The 22420-nt window shown below is 40.4% G+C and overlaps 1 protein-coding gene across 2 annotated transcripts; it reads right to left on the bottom strand.

Moving 5' to 3' along the window:
• Window positions 1-9759: 9759 nt before the first annotated feature.
• Window positions 9760-21133, bottom strand: LOC145444449 (solute carrier family 23 member 1-like). Of its 2 annotated transcripts, XM_080322434.1 has the most exons (14): window positions 20995-21128; window positions 20855-20917; window positions 20368-20514; window positions 19626-19792; window positions 18418-18601; window positions 18169-18350; window positions 17843-17963; window positions 17639-17775; window positions 16389-16556; window positions 16213-16333; window positions 15834-16006; window positions 13868-14049; window positions 11442-11568; window positions 9760-10277 (listed from the first exon to the last, which is right to left on the bottom strand). In XM_080322434.1, exons 2-14 carry the CDS (start codon window positions 20885-20887, stop codon window positions 10235-10237), a joined length of 1785 nt encoding a protein of 594 aa, XP_080178560.1. In that variant the 5' UTR covers window positions 20888-20917; window positions 20995-21128; the 3' UTR covers window positions 9760-10234. The 2 variants fall into 2 exon arrangements, with proteins under 2 accessions (XP_080178560.1, XP_080178561.1); XM_080322435.1 differs by lacking the exons at window positions 17639-17775; window positions 17843-17963 and having other exon boundaries at window positions 20995-21133.
• Window positions 21134-22420: the final 1287 nt, after the last annotated feature.

Raw genomic sequence — 22420 nt, 5'->3', positions numbered from 1 at the left:
ACTTTCGCTCTAATATTTTCTAAGATACTATTACGGGGATTAGATGGAAAGGAGGAACCCAGATAAAACTCCGACACTTAGGTAGGGATCCTGGAGATGGCATCGGTGACTGATCAGATTCGACACTGCAACGCATTGGTGTTACAGCTGTTGAGGACACCACTGCAATACATCGCCACTCTCTAGGCGAGCTGCTAGGCATTTCGGGGTAGCGCAGAAATGAAGAATGGATGTGCTGTTTCCATAACCTTGCGTTTCCAGAGCGAGATAGTGTAATGGTGATGCGTCCGGCTTCTTCGGTACGTCGATGGTTCGATCCCCGGCCGTGTCAGACCAAAGACCAAATAAAACTGGTATCCGCGGCTATCCTGCTAGGCCAGTGGTTCCCAACCGGGGGAGAATTCCCCACAGGTTTGGAAGTTAGGGATTTTTGGCGGGGAATATACTCACTTTTGAAAAAAGATTTTTAGTAATATTCTCCTTTATTAAATGTTGTTTTGAAATGCCGATCGTATCTCTAATATTTCTTAGCTCATTGCCATTCAGCGATTCATATTGTCACTGCCTCCAATTAGCGAGAATCGCCTGGATAGCGACACCCGATCTCCAGCAAATGTTTTTATTGATTTGTACACCATCATCGGTCACGAAACGGAGCGACAGAAATATCCTGATTCGTTGTAATAAGAGCTCATATTGCTGATCATGTATTCAAGTGAGATCGTGGACTCGTTAATTGTTAGCACATGCGGACTCGTTACAAATGAAATAACACATACATTTATTTAATTTCAAGTTCTTTTAGTAGCGTGCGAAAGTGTATAGTTTATGGCGGCTTATATTTATCACACGCATGAGTTCGTCAACATCAGGAAGTTTATCTGACCCATGTATTATTCGGCATTCACGTATGTGTAAATCGATGCTACCCCGCAACCTTTGGAAAATTTTCAAACCCCTCATATTTTTCTGTTGGCTGCGCGCCGGGACTCATGCATATTTACCGATATGCGTAACACTGCTGTGTTAATTTTATTGTGTGCTGATCAATTCCGGGGATCTTAACAATCACCATGCAATAGCACGTATTTACTAAGCCAAGTCTTGCCAAATTTTACAGGAGGTGGATATAGAGATTTAAGGTGGTGAATGAAGACTCGGAATAATTCGGAAGTGGGGGGTTGAGATAAAAAGGTTGGGAACCACTGTGCTAGGCGTTCAGCATCCACGGATAGCATGGAGGAGAAAAAATGGGTTGCAGACTAAATGACCTTACTGAAGGTCGTATCCCATCTCCGTCGCGAAAACATCTTGATTGTGCAGGCGTAAAAATAATATCATCTCTCTCTCTCTCTCTCTCTCTCTCTCTCCGCGGACAAACACCACGATGACGCAGAAGAAAAGGAACTGCATTCCTTCCTCGTTCACTTGTCCTGGGAACTAGAGCCACCTTTATTTCACAAGAACTATACTTTCATTATTTCATTCAAATGAAGTAACCGCAGCATAGAGATAGATAGAGAGATATGGGGTATTCTTTTTTCGCCTGCACCATCGAGATGCTTTTGACGACGGGGATGCGATACGGCCGTTATAGCAAGGTCATCTGATGTGCAGCCCCGTTTTTTTCTCCTCCATGCTATCCGTGATTGCTGAGTGCCTAGCAGGATAGCAGCGGATGCCAGTTTTCGAGTCATTGGTCTGACCCGGCCGGGGGTCGAACCCACGACTTACCCATCAAGAAGCCTGACGCATCAACATTACACTATCTCGCTCGACAAAGATAAATAGTACGTTCAGATCATGAGAGTAGCCGAAAGTTAAAACAGCTTACCTGTCTAAAATGGTATATTCGGGCACTCCACTACATATTACCACGCCTAATTGAAACGTGACACCGTTTCATGCCTGCGGAGCAGCGCAGCCGAAACGTGACCTAACTTCGTTACAGTTTGGTTCTCACCGAATGCTGTTTACAATTGTCCGGTGATCTGGAACTCCCGAACGAATCGAATGAGAGAGAATCAGTATACATTAATACAATATACAACCCCGGCAAGTAGCATATATATGAATTTTTCAATCAGTTCGGTCTGATAGGCATGAGCGATGCCAATATATTTTTAGTAGAAGCAACGTGTACGAGGGTCACCAGAAAACAATATGCTTCTACAAAGTATAGAGAACCTCATCATTAACTGCCTCAGCCGTGTGACATAAACTTGGCTAAGGATGTATAATGTAAAATGTGAATTTTGTAAAAATCCATATCCATCAGTTCTATCGGCAAATCTGATTACGTGAGAGAGAATCAAATAGTAATATATGCAAGTATATACCAATATTTTTGACAATATACATTCATTAACTTCCACTACATTTTTCGCGCTTCCCGTGACTTCAGACAACACACGCAAACTGATTTTTCATAATTAATTCATGTAATTTTGAATAGAAATCTCGCCACCGATAATAACATCCTAGATAAAGAGAACAAGCAACACCCAGCGTGTAACCAACTATACCTCACGGGGGTCACAGAAGGCCAATGGTTGCCATACTGACCTGATTAGATAGCTATATACCGTTCGTAACGCAAGCTACGACCTTCTGAAATATTACTATTCTCCATGACAGTTTCATAGATTGTTGCATCCGTAGGATTACCAAGTCACCGTTGCGAGTCGCAAGTCCTTCTCTGATTTTAACGTTTGACCTGACTCAACTCCAGTCATTTTTATTCAATCACCCAGTCAATCCGAAATCGAGTTATTTTACGAAAGGTTGCACTAAACCAGAGGTTTCAAACACGCGGCCCGCGGGCCGCATGCGGCCCGCCAGAGCATTTTGTGCGGCCCGCAACGACATTTTTGATTTTTAATAATTCGACAATATATAAGTGTCGCATATCTTTTCAGGTTATAAAGTGTAAATTCCCTCTAAAATTGCTCTGATAGCCTGAAACTATTCATCAAACTTCACTTTCACATCAATTGCAAACTCTACCATGCAGTGGAAGATTCACTATTTCGCCACATTTTCCCTTCATGATGATAAAACTTGACCCTTAGACGATTTGTGACTGAAATTTGTGAGTTGGATTTGGACGCGACCTTTCTTAAAATTACTCGAACTCGGGCTGACTCGATGGAAAAATGAAAATGACTCAAGTGGACTCGGACTGACTCGGAATGCCGTGAATTTGTTAGAAACATGGACACAACAAAGTAATCGCGTGTCATGGGAATAAATAAATCAGAAGGTCGCAGTTTGGTATTTCGCTAACTAAGCAAGTAGTTATGGCAACCAGTGGAAATCTATTAATTACATCTTAGGTCGCTTAGTCGCTGAACCATGTTATTAAGGCCACTCCAAGGTACCGAGTACCGTAGTTGGTTGGTTGGTTTGTGGTAATCATGGTGTTTGTCGACTACTATGGTCATTTACACCAGGCCGATATTCTTTTTATTTTCAGTAACTGCACGGCCCACCTCTAGGCTTTTTGAAAGACACCGCTGACGCGGATGATGTGGCGAGGAGGAGCCTAGGTAAACCTCCAACACTTAGGCATCGGAATTCGGAAGTCGACCTCGGTCGGACTCGAACTCGCACCCATTGGTGTTGCAGCCGCGGATTATACCACTGCGCTATCTCGCCACTAGTACCGTAGTGGTACGCTCCAACGACGGATCGTTCGGCGTTCCGACATTTCTATTACTAGGACGCATTCATTAATATATTGATGGTATTTTTATATTTTTCCGCTCCTATTGTCGAAGATATTTGACCATGAGATTAATAGTCTACTTATCAGGCGTATACCCGAATCCTGGGTTTGAATTACACTGCTCAACTACAAATTTTTGTGACATCAGATCAGTACCTATTATCACTCTGTTAAATTCGAAATATCAAAAGGCGATAAATTTAAGGATGACATCATACATTTGTCCGCTCATATTGTGTCTATATTTTATAATTAATATATATCAAGCACAACAAGAATGTTATTCAAATAGTTATAAATGTGATGATTTTTTCCTGCCAGGCCTAAATTGATACAAGATTAAATCACATTTTGACGATGTGTGTTTATTGTCAGCCTGTTGGATCGCCTCACTTTCAATAGTACAATTCCACCCCGTCAAATAAGGCCTACTTGGAAAGACATATAATACCCCTATATATGCTGCGGCCCGCGGCGTTGTCAAAACTGGAAAACTGGCCCGCGAAGACATTTGAGTTTGAGACCTCTGCACTAAACCAAATCACAATTTTTAGTCGCGAATCCTCAACGGGTCACGTTTTATCATCATGAACTAGAAAAAGTGATGTGATAGTGAAGTTTGTTAAGATTTCTGTGATTTTTATAGCAGTTTTAGGGTGAACTTCAAGTTCTTATATCTAAAAAAGATATATGGCACCTGAATATATTGTTGAATACTTGAAATTCCAAAATTCCGACGCGGGCCGCACAAAGAGTGTTTGTGACCTCTGGTGTATAGGAATATGGTAAGTGGTAACCCTATTTTCGAGGTAGGCTATATAGGAATTTTGCGTAGTGGGGAATGAAGACTCGGAATAAATGTGAAGTGGGGAATGAAGACAAAAAGGTTGGGAACCACTGGTTTAAAACTATCCGGAAATATCCGTACCAAAAGGTACAACTATCCGACAATATCCGAAATAAAATCCGTGATAATGTCCGAATCCTATCCGACTGCCACAAAATTTCCAATATCCGGTCCGAATGCCATCCGAGTCCGCCCGGTGCTGGGTGCTGGTCAGAGTGAGCTCTAACTCCAAGCTGGCATGCAAACAGCGCTTTCTTGCGGACGGCTACCCCAAGCACCATACAATTTTCAGAGCTGCTAGGTGTCGCTATGCTCTGAACAAAATTACAGAAATTGCAAATTGCGTTGTAGAATGTGGATCTGACCGGAAAAATAGTGCGCCGACACGCCGATAACCTAATCTTTAACGTGATTGGTCCCCTTTCCGATCTAAGACCTTCACCAGGAAGTATTCGGACAGTTCTGTGCTCTTATAAATTTTGAACCATTATGAGCAACCGATCTTGGATAAATTTCTCATTGAATTGAAAAACTTCGAATGAATCATTTACGACAAATATGTCTTAGAAATTTTTCGATTTATGATGAAGCAATGAAACAAAATTTTACAAAAGAGTAAACATTAACGAGCATTTTACCAGCGAAGAAAGATACTAAATTAGGGTTACCATATTTTTGTCCGACAAATTCCGGACGCTCTTTAGCGCCCACTGGCGGATTTCAAAATGAGGCATGAGCACATTGTCGATCAATATGACGGCACAACAGCAGCAAAGCTTTGTCTATCGACTAGAAGTGGTCACGATCCTATTCAGGGGTACGTGGTTGTGTGTTTTGTGGTTGTAAAAATGGCCGAAGTCACATTTTTTCATCCCCCTCCCGCCCAAATAAACACGGATCTTGAGCCCACCGTAGGGTGATCAATTAAACTTCTGGCCCTCGGGGCTTACTATATGCATCTGGTCGTTACACGATTTGAATGAATTATGTCAATATTATTGGTTCTTCCATATGTCACTATATAATTTTGATCCTCTATCCGCCCACAAGATCAGACTTAACGATAGAGCTGGTGGAGGAAGATGACTGCGAAAATGCAAGGAGCGTAATTGTACAAACATGTTCATGTCACACCGATAAGATTATTTATCAGCCTAATGCCGGTGCGTACTGCACCACTGAGATATATAAACACTGCACATCCGGTGGTTTCCAACCTTTTATGGTCGCGACCTAATTTCCAATTTGAAAATGTTCTGTGGCCCAGCTCAAAATTTGTTGAGCTGATTACTAATTAAAGGTCGGCACATTTGCACAGACCCAATCACGGCCTATTTTAGAAGCTGATTACGTTCAACATCTTCGCTAACCCCAGAATAAAGGCAAACTACCCCCTGTAGGTTTAGAACCACTATCTTTGAATAAAGAATCCAAACGGCCTAAACCGACTCTATGAATATACCGCTATCTTGTAATTGCGATTAGAATTAGACTTATTTTTGTAAATGAATGTTATTTTTATTTATTTGTGATCGCCGTTTTTGCGAGTGTGGTAGTCCCCAGCGCGACGAAAAATTTCATGTAGCATAAAACTACCCAAAAATAATATTGTTTATGTTGATTTACGAAAACATTATGAGCTTACTTCAAGCCTTCGAAATTCCGGACATTTAGTCAAATTTTAAAAATTCCTCCCGGATGCAGTTTTAACAGTGAAATTCCGGACATGTCCGGGAAATTTCGGACGTATGGCAACCCTATACTCAGGGTTGCCATCGACATGGACCGAAAAATAAGGACAGTCGTAAATTAGACTAGCATTAAAAAGCGCTTTTGTACATACGTTGTATTTATACGAGCCGTGGCATATCACATTCCATACTTTTCGCCATTCACGGATCTCACGACAGCTCTGGTCTAGGTTTACCAGCCCCTCCCCCTCCCAAATAAAAAAAACGTTGGTCTCGGGCTCTCCATAGGGTGATAAACCAAACTTATTCACCTCGTTGTGATTAGAGGCGTCAACCAAGATGGAAAAAGGCTGTACACCAAGTTTAGATAGAATCATTTTTTGAGCGTATGGCACAAGAACTCCAGTAACAATGCTTGCAGTCTAGGTCCTGGCCGAAGCAAACTTCTTTACGATGCTGGAATCGGGTAATATTGCTTCAAACAAATGCGATGTGCAATCGTTGGTGCCGAGCTGGTGTTTGCAGTATGGAATGCCCAGATACCCACAGCAGCAGCGGCCTTGTAGTCTGTGGTCGTTGGTGCTGCTTGTGAAAAAAGTATTCATCGATTGCCTCGAATTAATCATTATGACACACTTCTTGTGTCTGGGGTATCAATATGAGTTGAAATAGCGGTCTTTCCTATGGCCTCCAGGTTAATATCACAATTGCAGATATTACAATGTGCGAAACACTCGCTCTTCAAGCTTCGTTTTATACCTTTGAATTCTCTCTCATAATCGTCACGAAAAATGTTCTTACGCCTGCTCGTTTTTACTAACAGCTTTAGCATTATTTGTATCTAACACTATGTGTACTATATAATTTAGATAAATTTATCAATGATTTATAGCTTTACTTTTTAACCCAAGTGCCGACGGCCTTTTTCAGTACGCAATAAATGCTGCCTTACACGCAGTTATTCTGCCGTAGACTAAACATCAGAAACCTGGCACTGCTGTTTACTGCTAAAATGACGTCCGCTGCGATAGCTTGGTACAGCCGAAACTGCTACACCACTCACTGCCCTAGCTAAGCTATCGCACCACTTCGAAGTCAAATCCTGTGGCGTGTATATGCCACATGAGTTCCTTTCATTTATGATGTCATAAAATCTCGACGCAAAAATATAATTCTAGAATATTATACGACACAGACACCAGAGGGAAATGATCGAATATCTGTAGTTGTTGAAAATAAGACACAAGGACGCAAGTCGAAAACAAGGACAATTCTTAGAAATAAGGACAGTCGAATTTTCTAATACATGGCCCTTTAAAATAAGGACAAATCTTACAAATAAGGACGGTATGGCAACCCTGCCTATACTAAATGGGTGCGAAGTAAATTGGAAATTTTGCAATATTTAGCTACTGTTTGATTGAGATAAGACTATGAGATAAGAGTATAGGTGTCATGTTACCATTTCCAGCTAAGAATTGTGATAGTGTTCAGGAACTCTGTCTTTTTTCATCGACGTCTCATTTCTCTTTCACTCTCTTCATAATTTCATTCGCCTTTCTCTGAACTTTACGTGAAGGTGGGCATGATCGGAGACTCATTGCAGCAGCAGCCTCGATAAAACAAATCTCCGAAAAACCTATGTATGTTTAGAAGAAAAATCCGAATTCATTAGCAGCAGCTGTGCCAAGTCCTAGTTTGTGGATTCATAGCAAGCAGAAACGTCTGTGCTATCGTCTTACTAAGACTACAATAATTGAAATTGCATTTACGACACATGTGTTTAAAACAAGGGCCTTGTTTATAACGTTGTTCAGATTTGTTTTCGCCTCGATCACCTAGAGCAGAAAATGACATCTGAAATTGCAATATTTTGGTTCACTATAAAGGATGCACGAAATGATTTAATAAAGGTACTGTACCTGAATCAAGTAACAATTACTTCGGTACCTGTATTGAAGAAATATTTTCACGTGATAAAATTACTAAAACATGTCCAATTTCCATGGCAGAATGAATTTTCCTATTTAATATTCTGTTTGATTATAATTTATCCGCCACAGTTGCAACCAGGGCTGAGGAGTCGATTCACTTCACCAGCACCGACTTCAACTCCGACTCCAGATAGTTTCAATATACCCACTCCGGCTTCTTAAATTTTCAAACGGCGACTGCAGCTCCTATACTTCTAATACATTCTTCACAGAACTCCGACTGCGACTCTTATTCCGTTTTCAACATTTCTGCAAACCTACTCAGAAAATAAGAGGTTCATTACATTTTTAATATTATTGTCCCATGTTTGAATTGACAAAAATGTGCTCACTGAAGGAAATTTTTTGTGAAGAGCTTGTGAAGTTTGTAAAGGTTCTCCCATTGGTCTCAATTGGTCTTCTGTAACCGCATCCAGGCTTCTTAGTAACATTTGTGAACATGTGGTACGACTTTAAAGATGTTTGAGGTCCGAGATACAGGGTTGTAACCAAGTCACAAGGCTCCGAGTCACAAGTTAATCTCACTTTTATAGTTTTGACGTGAGTCAAGTCGAGTCATTTTCAATTCACCACCGAGTCAAGTCCGAGTCCAAGTCAGCGATCAGAGGGTCGAGTCCGAGTCATGGTATTATGACTCGAGTCCGAGTCCAAGTCATTGTGTTAACTGCTCAGTTTCCAGTTAAAGTCTTGTTAACCCACTTTTTATAACTCTGCATGGTGATATCGAATGGTTCGCATTTAAAATATACTAATTTTCCTCACTTTTAGCAGTTTCTGGTCGCATTTTCAAGTACCAGTACCAATAGACGAAATCCCAATAATGTGGTAACTTTACTATTCTTCGAAATTACAATGAAATGTCGGTTTTGGCCGTATGAGTCTCGAGTCATATGACTTGGTCTGAGTCATGCGCAATGACTCGAGTCCAAGTCGAGTCAATACACAGATTGACTCGAGTCGAGTCGAGTCATTTCCGAATTTTGCGAAGAAGACTCGAGTTAAGTCGAGTCATCAGAAAATCGTGACTCGATTCGGACTCGAGTCGAGTCATTACTCGAGTCATTACAACCCTGGAAAAAGAGCATTTTAACAAACTGCGACTTCAACTCCAGATCACTGGTTGCAACTGCTCGAATTTTGTCTTCAATATATTACCACTAACCAAGGTGGAAGGTGCACCTACCCCGCCCCACGCACTCTCCCGAATCCTAGATAAGATGAAGATTCAACCATTGTGAGGTAATTTATGGTCACTGTCCAAGTGAATCCGCAGCGTAGCATCAATATTTAAAACGTTGCCCGGCGGCGTGGCCCGTCAAACACTTTATTTATTTATATAAGGCTGGATAAGTTGGCAATCCGCGATTTAATCTTTGTTATGCAAGAGCCGGCGGATTAGTGCATTTGACGGCGTTGGTTCGATATCACGTATGTCAACAATTTAAAAAGAATCTCCATCAAATGCCGACGCTATATGGCCTTTCGAAACCATTCTGACAATTTTGACATAATTATATAGGCTTTTATTCATTCTTTAAAACGCGGAATAAACAGATGTGTTAAGCAAGCTTCATGTTAAATGCAATCCTGCCTCAAACGGGCGCAACGCTTTTTTTATTGTGCACTTCGATTTCAAGTAGTCTATATATGACGATATATGATTGATAGACCTCTAAACCATGAAACCACGTACAAGTGTTCCGGCCTTCTATAGATTTCACCTACATCAAGGACATCAGTTCGTCAGTTCTGCCTTGTCCAATGTCTGTTGATATGAAAATAAAATCTCCTAGTGTAAGATTCGCCATACTTTGTGTTCACTCCATTCTGCCGTTCGTCCTTCTGTCATCGCTAATACTATTTGAATGTCTCCGGGATTGTTTGCGTCAGGATAACAGAGGGAAGTTGCATATGGGATTGGGTTTAGTAGTTCTTCATTAAGAATTCCTCAGACAGAGTTAGTGTTCCCGTGCTCTTAGCGTCCGAATTCCGGAAGTACCGGGATGTACTTCGAAAATCTGCAAATAGGATAAAGACTGCAGCAACAACAACAACGGAGAAGCAATGCTGTACGGAAAAAGTCAAAACCACACAGATTTTTTTCAGATCATGATGAGTTTCTAATGATTTGCGTAATATATCTCTAATGTACACTAGTCAGATTATAGCCTGAACACGAACTCCATTATCTTTTGAAAATCTTTTAGATTTTTAACATTCCCCAAGTTTCACACACTTTATTCAAGTTTCGCATCTATATTTATTCGACATTGCACTCCTACACCTCAATGTATAATACCAGCAGTCTTCCCGTGCTTTAGAAGTGAATCTCAATCGCATGAATATGTAATCAATAAAGATATGTATTACACCCGACGGCATATATACGGTAACCAGATGATATCATCATCAATGATAAGGGCAAGGTATGTGGCAGATAACACATACTTTGAAATATATGAAAGAAAATAATTTAGGTCACGAAAACATGAAGTTACTTTTACTTTAACTTATGCTTACAATTGATCCTACACTACGTAGGGTTACCATACGTCCTCTTTTAAGAGGATTTGTGCTCTCTTTTGACTTTTTGAAAAGTGTCCTCGGAGGACGCCCAAATGTTCTCTTCTTTGGAGAATTTGTACTCTTTTTAAAAATATTTGGTCAAATATAGGTGAAAAATCGACTGAAATGTAGGAAACCAGCACTGGAGTAACGTTCCGGCGGATATTTCGGAGTCAAGCCGGAAAGTTGACCTTTTTTTGGTCAACTTACGGAAAAACTGATAGAAAATCGGCAATTCGAACTTTCCGCCGGAAAGATGACTTTTTTTAGTCAACAGACACAAAGTAGGGTTTAATTTCCAATTTTTTCAGGATTTTACTCCAGTATTGGAACTCTGAAAATTTTGAAAAAGAGTCCTTTATACTTAGTGAAGCTGAAAGTTTTCGTTTCGGCAAAACTATTCTGAAACACTATTTCCGTGAAAATTGTTGAAATACTTCTCCACTCTTCCATGTTGTGCTCCTAGCCGGAGAAACGTTGATTTACACTAGAAGGCAATACTTGTGGCTATACTTCAACATGGCGGTGGGACTGTTCAGTGTTCCTAATGAACCTGAGTTACCTTTTGTAACATGTAATATTTGAAATCATCCGATGAAGTTTGTTCGTCATCTCACCTCCAACTTGTTGAAAACGGGAGATTGTACGCCTTCTCCTCTTCAGACTCGCGCTGTTTTCGACTTCCTTCGCCGTCGTCGCTCGTGATCTGTCTCCAGCTGACCATACCACGTTCTTCAAGCGTGCCTGGAATTTTGTAATGTAACGCTAGCAATCGACACCATTACTTAGGGATTGCCCGCCTTCTGAGTAATATTATTATTAAAATCGTGTTAGCGGTGCTTATTACAACACAGGTTTTAAACGGTACATTTTCAAGAGATATATATTATAGCTCCGTCTACTCAAAGGGTATCATCAAATGAAGCGAGATAAATGCAGCGATGAGAAACATCAATGCGTGCATACTGCATATATGTATGTTTGTTTTTACGAATGGAAACTGAAAGACGATATCATATTAATAAAGAAGAAGAAGATATACAAATATGGAGCGACAAGAAAACATTACGATCGAGTGTCACTGGAGTAAACCAGGTCATTGCCAAAAGAACTATACCTGGATCAGACGTGAGGCAATTACGATTACGATTACCATTGCGATCATAGCAAAATTTCATATCAGTCGAATATGATTACAGGGAAAAAGAACCACGATTATTGATGTTTCCATTTATTTTGTTTCCCCGAACTTGATGCTTGAACCTATTTTTAAACACAATATAGCGATTGCGATAAGACCGTATCATGGGAGAACATTGTTTTATAAATTGTGACGTTACTTCAAAATCCATAGAGTATATAATTGCGAAGCAACGAGTAGGAGAATAAGATAATATGAAAAGGAATAATGCTTCTCATTACATAACACATGTGTAGTATATACAATCCACGCAATAAGGTTGTGTATACGATTTAGATCAGCAACTTCAAATTATTTGGAAATCGCCATGTTTCATTTGACTAGTATTAAAGTTCAAATCTTTAATAAGTTAAGGAGCATTTATGTCATTTGAAATAAATACGTGGGGTAATCGTCTTTTTACAACTAAATCGATTATAGGTATGTAAAATAATCCATTAAGATTACTTGGATATGTCTCAGGCCTAATCGTCGTAATCGAATGCAACACACAAATCATGATTACCGGTAACCCATATCTGTCATATCTGTCTGATATTGAGGCAATTATCATCGTCATCATTTTTTTGTTAATTTTCAGCAGATCAAAACACCGCAAGATTACGATGTAATGAAAAGATAGTACTACGAATATATCGCAGTATGGTGTTTAGGAGTGCGAGTGACTGTATTGAATACGACCACATTCAAAAAGTCACATTGTTTATTTCAAATGACAATGCCTTTAAAATATAGATGTTTTAAACGGCCCCGAATCGAAACAGGCGATTGTTTGTAATTACCACTTGTGTACGACAAATGGCATTTAAAACGACAGCATTCGGTTCATTTGTATGCTAGAAATTGTACTATGTTTGTATTCAAGAAACATTTGAACTTTATTTAATAACTTCTTCGCCTTCATGCACGACAGGTTGAGCTGCATTAAGTAGAAATGGCTTGACTTTGCCTGATTACCTTGGATGTTGTCCATACGCAAGTCATATTGCGTCATGACTCATGACCGTATTTGGAGCATCAAGCATAATGTATTTTCAAAATAATGTGTCAATATGATAATATGAGATCGAAGGTGCTTTAGAAATGAGCTGAGCTTAATCATATGCACTTGTATCTAAAATCATTACTTTTCATGTGGTCGAGTTTTACTGCCCGACTATTAAATGCCAACTGCCAGGGAAGAGATGCGGTGACATAAACAGATCGGTGTACGTATATTCAGTTGCTCAAATGTATATAATATATCTTGACATTTTCAATTTCAATCTCAGCACTGATGTCGTTAGGGAGGTCAAAATAACAATCCCCCACCCCAACCCCATCAACAAAAAATACAAAAGAAAACATCAGTAATAACGAAAACATTATGATACAAAGAAAGGTCGCGGTCATGTCCCATGGTTATAATTGTACCATAATTACACCCTTTTCTAAAAAAAACGAATGTTTTTTTGCAATGTTTAAATATCTGTTCAAAACACATTTTTAACAGGTTTGTTTTAAAACGAAATTTGTTTCAAATGCAATCATAGATATTTGATTGACTGATGAATTAATTATTTAATTGTTGTGACTTGGCCTATGTCGTGATCATACATTACTATTTGTGGTATCGTCTAGTTCAAATTACGCACGAAATTGTAATCTTAAGACATGGCTTCTCCTATCCTATAATTTAACGACTTGTATTTACTGAAAACAAAAATCGTACTATAATAAATTTCTTGCAGTTTCAAATCATATCCAAAACAACTGCTATATTTACATCGCCCCAGGTCCAATCACGTATCAGTTTGGTAAACATCGATATTAGCTCGGGGCCTCTAAAGTGAAGTACCGTACCTGACAAAGTGTTATCAAAGAAAGCCGCCAATGCTCCACCGATGAATATTGGTGTCTCAAGCAGCACAATGAAGATTTGGTCCAGTTCCTTCACGGTCGTATTAATCTGATCCTCGTTGGCACGAACCCACACTGGAACCACCAGTCCCATAAATAGCGAAAAACCCAACACGAAGAGATTTCTATAAATTTCACTTCATGTAAATTACGCCAATTCCGTTTATGAAAAACGTACATTCCAAAGCCTCAGTGTCCTATATCGGTGAATGGTTGGTGTATTTGCCAGATTTACACCATGGTCGCGTGTAGTACCTTTTTAATGCCTTGATGTGTTACAAGAAAGCAGAACTCACTTCCTCTGGGATATATCTCCAATAAACTTGCGTTATATCTGACCGGTTTTCCTCGTTATAATGAGAGTGCAATTAAATATTCTACCGGAGTGCCGTTTACCTGATTTACGCCTTATATTATGGCGAAAATCGCCGAAATATTCGATTTTTTTACACCACAGAAGACTAAATTATTTCATTATATTGACATATGATAGATTCTTGTCGCGTCTGCAGATCATGTGATCGGCAACCTAACAATAAGGCATACTCCGCACAACTAGCCTACTCAAGCAATTTTTGCTCACTCGGACCACTTACTCAATTGTTCATGTTTAATATTCCTTCCACTTCTACTTATATAGCAATTTGGATTGTGAAAGTAAAAAGTAGTTTCGGGATAATTTTCATCACCATTAGGATTTAAATTATCATAAGAGCCGCGAAAAAAATCACCCCTTTCACGGTAATTGAAAATAATGCCTAAAATAGTGCCGACAATAAGTAGCGTAATGGTGGAGCGACCGCCTTGATCGGTATGTGTCGTGCAGGGTTCGATCCCCGGTTAGACCGCTTGGCGCTCATCATTACCAAGATAGCGTTGAGGGTGCAGAGATTTTGGATATGTAAGTTTGTGTATACGGCCAAAAAAACATCACAGACAAACATAAACGTCATATTCCTATATTAATTATTTAATGTGACATTTTCGTCAGGTTGCATGAGTCACGAAAATGCATCTTGCAATTTCGAATCCATAGCCACGAACTATACTAACAGTATGCGACCCCTAGACCAAATGTGCGTTTAAAAACTACTTTTTTGTGTCCTTTAAAGACCGTTCGTTTTCCACTCCCACATTACAGGTCTTGGAAATTGTTACTTCTACATGTAATTGAGTAGAAAGTTACGGCGTACTTCTACGTTGACTTGAGTAGCAACGCCGACTATTATGACCACCTCTATACGTATTACTGACTGGTATGTGAATAACTGGTGTAGTCATTTTGCACCAGGCCGATGCGTGTCCTGGCTAGGCTGTAATGACTCGACTCGAGTCATTTTCTGAAAATACGGAAATTACTCGACTCGACTCCGGTCAATCTGTATATTGACTCGACTTGGACTCGACTCCCTGCGCATGACTCGAACCAAGTCAAATGACTCGAGACTCAGACGGCCAAGACCAACATTTCATTGTAATGTCGAAGAATAGGAAGGTAACCCAACTATTGGGATTTCGGCTATTATACTGGTACGTGAAAATGCGACCAAAAACAGCTAAAAGGAAGGGAATGAGTATATTAGAAATTCGAACCATTCGATATCAGTAAACAGAGTTAGAAAAAGTGGTTTAATAAGACTTTAACTGGAAGCAGAGCAGTCAACACAATGACTTGGACTCGGACTCGAGTCATAATACCATGACTAGGACTCGACCCTCTGCTCGCTGACTTGGACTCGGACTTGACTATGGGATGAATTGAAAATGACTCAACTTGACTCGAGTCAAAACTATAAAAGGAAGATTGGCTTGTGACTCGGAGCCTTGTAACTTGGTTTACAACCCTGGCCCTGGCCAAACACGAATTCGCATTCATTCCGAGAACAAATTAAACAGCAGCAAAACCCACCTCGGCGAATTCAAGTTGACGTGCTGTAAATTTGAAAGACCAACCGCAGCAATCATGCCTAACAGAACGCAAAGCATCCCGCCTACCACGGGGTCGGGAATCAAGACCAGGAAAGCACCAAATTTACCGATCAGTCCAATGACCAGGTAAAATATCCCGCTCACTTGCAGAACCTAAAACACAATGTTGTCGAATAGTGCTTGGGCTATGTCTGCGTTTCTCAAAATGGTGGATAGTTATCCACGTGATTTTGAGGGATAGGGTTGTTTTGGCATTCGCGGAATTTCAACATTAACGGCAAATTTTACGGTCGAAGTTGTATGAAATGATCAAAACAAGCGGTCATCGTTTGCGGGCCGCAATATCATTTGGAACTGACCCGTCTACTTGCCACTCTTGTGACGGCAATAGCACCGATGTTTTCACTGTATGACGTAGTTCCGGTTCCGGTACCAAGCACACCGGCTACAACACACCCTAGTCCTTCTATAGCGATACCCCTGTAGACAAAAACGAATCCTTAACAATAAACAATGGTCAATTTTTCTTCCACACCTATTCAGAGCGTGTCGGGGTAGTGGTGGGGCTCCGCAGAGTCGAGCGCATGCGTAGTAGTCCCCCACGGATTCTATGATGCTTGATAACACGCCCGCCATCATGCCCACGACTCCGGCCACAGTTACAATGGGTAAGCCAAATTGCCCCGGGTAAGGGAATCGAAACCTGAAATCACAATTACTTTCGTTAGGTGTGTATGCTGTGTATTAATACAGCAAATTAAATTCAAATTTCAGTTGTATCAATGACGTATTTCGGGACAATAAATACGGAAAATGTTCTATGAGAGATTGTTACTGCTTCAGTCAACCCAACATTGACAATAGTGAATAGTCATGTATTAACATGTAGTTCGCAAACCAACAATCCAACAATATCATACTGAGTATCTGCATTTCATAGTCAATCAACATGCAACATCACACTCTGCATTCGGGGTATACGCGAAACGTAGCCTATTACATCGGCTCGGTACATTTTAAAACGTTATTCACTCTATATCTGACGCAACCGGCCCTTTGAATTGAGCGCTCGCATAATATTTTGCTACTATAAATGGACATATGGCGACAAAGGAATAAGTATGCTTTTCTCTGCTTCCGATGTCTAACAAAAGGTCCCGAACCCGATATCTATGCTTATATGACCCTATCTTCGTCAAATGTAAATAGAAGGCACCGGGCATTAACTGAACGGGTTAAAAGCTCTGAATAATTTCTCATATTCTCAATATATCAAATAGACACATTAAATTCTTCAGCATTTCTTATTTAAATTTGTTCCAGATTACAACATCGATATTATCTCATTTTTCATTTTTGTCATAATTCTATAATTGTCCTCTCATGCACTCCTTGATCGTGAGGGTGGATAATACTTTATCAGATTGTGTACTACCGTTCATGATCCACAGTCAGCAGGAACAGGTTAGAGGTTAAATTTCTGAATTCCTATCAAGCGCTAAAGCTTTATCTATAGACTGCAACTCACCATACAACTCGTTTAAGTGGTGCTGTCTTACTAAAAATCGTAGAACGTACGCGGACAGTGCTAAAATTATGCAACTGAGGAAGTACAAGAAAGAGGGCCTGCCGGTAAAGGACTAATGTAGTCGAACCACCAACAAACCGCTAACCAAAATGCGGGAGTATTAGTAAGACCCAACAATGCCTGCGCGAAAACACTTTTTCTCCATTATAGTCACAAATGCAGCTCCCAATCACAAATTCAAGTGATATGTCACGAACCATGGACTACTGATCAACACATCCATCCTCACGTCTGTTCTTGCTCTGTATCCAACTTGGGTCGGATCATCAGGAAGAGCGCCGGCAGCAGTCAAAATCAGGCAAAGCAGCCATGCTGCGACAATTGTGATTAGAACCTGTTTCGGATAGGGGTCGACGATAATATGAACTTTGAAAATCATCAATGAGATAAATTTCATTTACCGGAAATAACTTGAGCAAATTGCTCTGAACTACATGGAAACCTTTCGATCTGGTGAAGAAGGGTAACGGCAAGGATACGTTACGGAGGTATTGCGAGAATATCACAAGGCAGACTATAGTGCTGAAAAACGAGATCGGCATAAATAAATAGGATATAAGGTTCGCCGATTCATTCGGGACGATTTGGAAAGCGAATAGCAATACTCATTTTATCGAATAATATCGTTTTCTAGCGACTGTGTTGCGTGGGGTGGTGAGATAAAATGCAATAGGACAGTACCGTACGCAATTTCAAACCGTGGTACTAATAGCTCTCGCGTACTTACAAGAAGGCGACTCCCCACTGAGCCGATGCGTTACTGGCCGCGATTTCAAAAAGAGATAGTGCAATTAACGAAATGGCAGTTGCAACTGTGAGAGGCCCAATGAATCTGGTAAGAAACCCTATTGCACCGGTTAACCCCAAAATAACTTCAAGTACCGATGCCACTGCTATAGCGCCTTGAATCTGTTGAATTAAAGATGTTTTACAGCGCTAGTGAACGAAATGATCATTATCCACAAAGCCATCAAACCTCCCGCATTCTTCGCATCCATAACTCATTTCCGTCCACGATAACACCGTCGGTGTCTTCGTATAGCAGAGTACCGTTTGTGAGCGTGGTGTTCAAAGGTGCTGGGCACTTGTTATGAGGCAACGCTAATATTGCGAAGGCTGATGGCATGAAACTGAACGAAGCACCTTGCAGTATTGGTAATCTAAAATAGTAAGCATGGCAGTCACAATGCGATTACTGATAGCTCATCATTATCTGCAGTCGATGATGGCTAGAAAAACGTGTCATCCGTAGGGCGTTTCTTTGACATGTCAAAATTTGTCAAAATGGTGTAAAAATTGTAGCGTTAGGTCAAAATTTGCACAAATTATTCATAAAGTCAAAATTTTTTGACGTGTGCATTTCGTTTGTATCGTAGATTTTGCACTCTCGGTGAGCCTACCGTTGTAAACGGCTCATGAATCATAAACGGTCAAATAAAACAAATAGGTAGACATGGTGTTATGGTCAACGTACTGCAATATCCCAACTAAAGAATGACTTCTTCGGCATTGCATGCATCATTCTTATATTAAGAAGCCCATGATGAAAGATTGTGATATACACAATATTGTCAGAATGAAGCAACACGGTGTGTCACCAGCGTGTACGCACAACTTTAGTGTCGTCAGCCAACAACCGCTGCTGCTGTTGAAGGTCCTTGGCAAGCTTGTTAGTAAGGACATGCACTTTCTACCCAAGAATGTAGGAAATTATCTCTCGTACTACAGAAAAATTAATTATTTTTACCATAATACGTATTGTAATCACTGGAATTCTTCATATGCCCAGATTTCGTTAATTTTTTTTTTTTCGTGTAAAAAGTTGCCAGTTTCTAAGCCAAAAACGTTTTTCAGGCCAAACTACTTCGTTAGGACAGCCATTCCCAACCAGAAATTAAGATAAGTGGTGCAATTTTAACATTATATGGGAAAACACCTAATTTCCATACGTTAGGTCAACATCTGGTCAAAATTCGGTTTGTTTAGGTCAAAAAAGTCAAAATATTGATGTTTTAGGTCAAAATTTTCCTTTTTTTAAGAAAAAAAACCGCCCTAGTCATCAGAAATTATACGTGTGAGTTGAGTGCGTCTCCTAACCTGCCACTCAGGGAGCCCCTGGGGTTCCAGGGGACACTGCTTAAGAACCACTACACCAATCATACACATACACAGCCAGACCTTTACCTTGTTCCGAATGTGGTTTGTATGAATGTCACAATTCCAGAGAGGAAGAACAGGCTGTTGAGAACCATCGCCCTTGCGAGGTAACCAACATCATTGTCGCCCATACACAGTTTATCTGCCAGTACCAGAGGGACGCCAATCAATCCACCTATTGCCAGGAAACAATGCTGCCACACAAATAAATAGTTCTTATGTAGTCTCTCTGGTCGCAATGCAAATCGGTTTTTCAGAGTATCGGAGTCCGCTCGCCGATTGCAGTAGGCAGATCTACCCGAATGTAGCGTGAGAAAAATTATTCCGCGGCATCCAATTCTGCGCGAAGTAAATATTTGTATCAACCGGTTTGAGAATAAGGCTTACGACCTTTTTTACCCAGGATGGGCGAGAACTTGACGCTAGGTATTACGGACCCACGCCTAAAAAAGTCCCGAAGGCTTGACCGTGTCACATGTAAACATCTTTCGAATCTTCTTTAAGCACAGGTATGTGTGCAAGATGCCTTGCGGTATATGGACCGAATATGCCTCGATGTTTTCATTTTTTATTGGCAGTGTATGCGATTTATCGTTTTCGTTGGTGGGATTGTTAGCAAAGATCGAATAAGGAATTCATTGCAGGAATTACCTCTTCCTAAAGTATTTTATTGGGAAAGGATTCACACAACAGCTCGACAGAACACGGCCGCGTTAAAAAGATCCAAGAATCTCTTCTTTTAACTCATGCATTGACGTAGCCTATGTACCTGGATTCCAAGAAAGATACATGAGTACCAGACAGGAGAGTCTTCCAGCTTATAAAGTAATTCTAACGAATCGTTCCTGCCGTTGCTGGCCGACGTGTCGTCACCTCCATCCTGATTAATCGTATGGGGAGGCGCTCTATCACTTTCCTGGCGTAAGATAAAATATACTATATTTGAGACATGGGTATCCTAGCCTAGGAGAATATCATGTGACCTATCAAACGAATGTTATGGCACGTGTGGGGCATTGGTGTGGCCAGTAAATTGCATTAATCGGGAGATGAAAACAAATTACTATGCTAGTCATTATTGTGATTGTGATTAAATTTTCGTAGCCTTTTGATGCAATACGGCTAATTCACCCGCTGGCGTCTATAGTTGAGTGCGTTTGGAAATGAAACCTCACTTGTTTTGCCTATGACGAGGGATAGACGATGCTTTGCAACACTCCCAATCAGAAATTTATAAACAACATTAAAGAACTTACCAATTCAAATGCAGAATTGTCCCTTCCGCGCATGGTTACTGACTATATCAGCCAAGTTATTATCTGAATGGCAATCAGACCGTTAAATATAGTTTACGTTTTTCCGAAAACCTGCACCGCTGGTTAACCTTGTAACCTACGTTGTACAGCACATATATGTGCATATATTTATGAATGACTGCCTTCCAGTAGTCTTCTCTGTTTCGCTCAAGATTCTGTTTATTGTTAATGCACCGAATCAACTCCAAGAAGCGTAGAGTTGAACCATCTTCGAGAACTTGGTAATGGCTATCTCTCTCGACTTATCCACTTGAGATATAAATAAAATATTTCGTAGTCAGCGCGGAATGCTACTTCAAATTATTCGCCGCTTCTGCGAAAGTGATCAACGATAGACTATAGCTATAGTGACAAGTCCGTGTGAATTAGACCTTTGCTAGTGCTATTTACTGCGAAATCATTCCACGGGTTTCACTTATTGTTGTGTGGAGTGTAGGTAGGTAGACTAACGAAATTGCCGCTTAAAAGTCCCGGCCGCATGTGACTCATCGTCGTCATTGAGCCTTTGATTGCGGCTGCTTAACAATTCCACAAATTCACATGTATTTCCCCATCTTTCCGAGAGGTCTACTTGAATTTTTTAAATGCATAGTAAAGCGTAGTGGCAATTTGTTGGCGTCGCACTGTTTCTTGACCTACAGTTCACGTAACAATTGGAGAATTTACGGGAGCGCGGGTTTTCAGGGTGAGATGTGAAGTGTGAACAATAAGACTCTCAAATCGAGCTTACATTACGACCGTTTCATGTGCTACAATAGTACATAGTGATCGGCATTGAACTTGATAATAAGCAAGTTAGTGCGTGTAACGTTCGTCTCCCGGCGGACAATGGCGCACAGGAGCCTTACGTTTACGGTGTAATCTTAATGCAATAACACCTTGCCCAAATGCATATCAGAAACTTTCAGCACGGACGTTGGCACAATTACTGAAGCCATTTTTATTTAATTATGGAATATTGCCCGGCCCAAACCTGTCCCGCACTGTTTTGACGTAATCCCAGCCGAATTTCAATCACCTTACTCCCAGTTGGATACTCACGGTATCACCAGACAGCAATGATCATTATTACAAGATAGACTACATTTGTTAGCGAATGAATGAATTCGTGTTTTGTATTTTTATGTTTCGGCTCTTTTAAGACCATGTTTTGCGATATTCATCTCCAACATAGAAAAGGTCTGGCCACCATTGATATACAGTATATAATACGCGTAGGTTCGTCAACACAAGAAAGCTTGTCCGATCATTTTCGGAAGTCACGAATGTACTTGCCCGAATACATCGATGCTGTAACCCTTGTTAATTCGAAAAACTTCAAACCCCTCCTTTCCAGCTGACTACGCTCCCGGTATCTCCAATCTCCATGTACGATATCGGTAAACTCACATATTTTTAAGATTGCGTGCAAAAGCAAACTGCTATCATTATATCGATGAAATGGACACATATCAAACTATAATGCCAGCATCCTCGAAAGTAAGACCTATTCTCAGCCATTACATG

The sequence above is a fragment of the Botryllus schlosseri genome, chromosome 8 (genome assembly GCF_051294905.1).
Source record: "Botryllus schlosseri isolate E-star chromosome 8, Bs_hap1, whole genome shotgun sequence".
NCBI lineage: Eukaryota > Metazoa > Chordata > Ascidiacea > Stolidobranchia > Styelidae > Botryllus > Botryllus schlosseri.
This window is presented reverse-complemented; position numbering and strand designations above follow the sequence as displayed.

What these genes read in the sequence shown, in the direction of transcription:
- LOC145444449 (XM_080322434.1), bottom strand. Translation starts at nt 20,887, where the DNA reads ATGCGCGGAAGGGACAATTCTGCATTTGAATTG. An exon ending in ACAATTCTGCATTTGAATTG is followed by an intron (nt 20,515 to 20,854) that starts GTAAGTTCTTTA and finishes ATCTTACGCCAG; the next exon opens with GAAAGTGATAGAGCGCCTCC. An exon ending in CAAACCACATTCGGAACAAG is followed by an intron (nt 18,602 to 19,625) that starts GTAAAGGTCTGG and finishes TTACTATTTTAG; the next exon opens with ATTACCAATACTGCAAGGTG.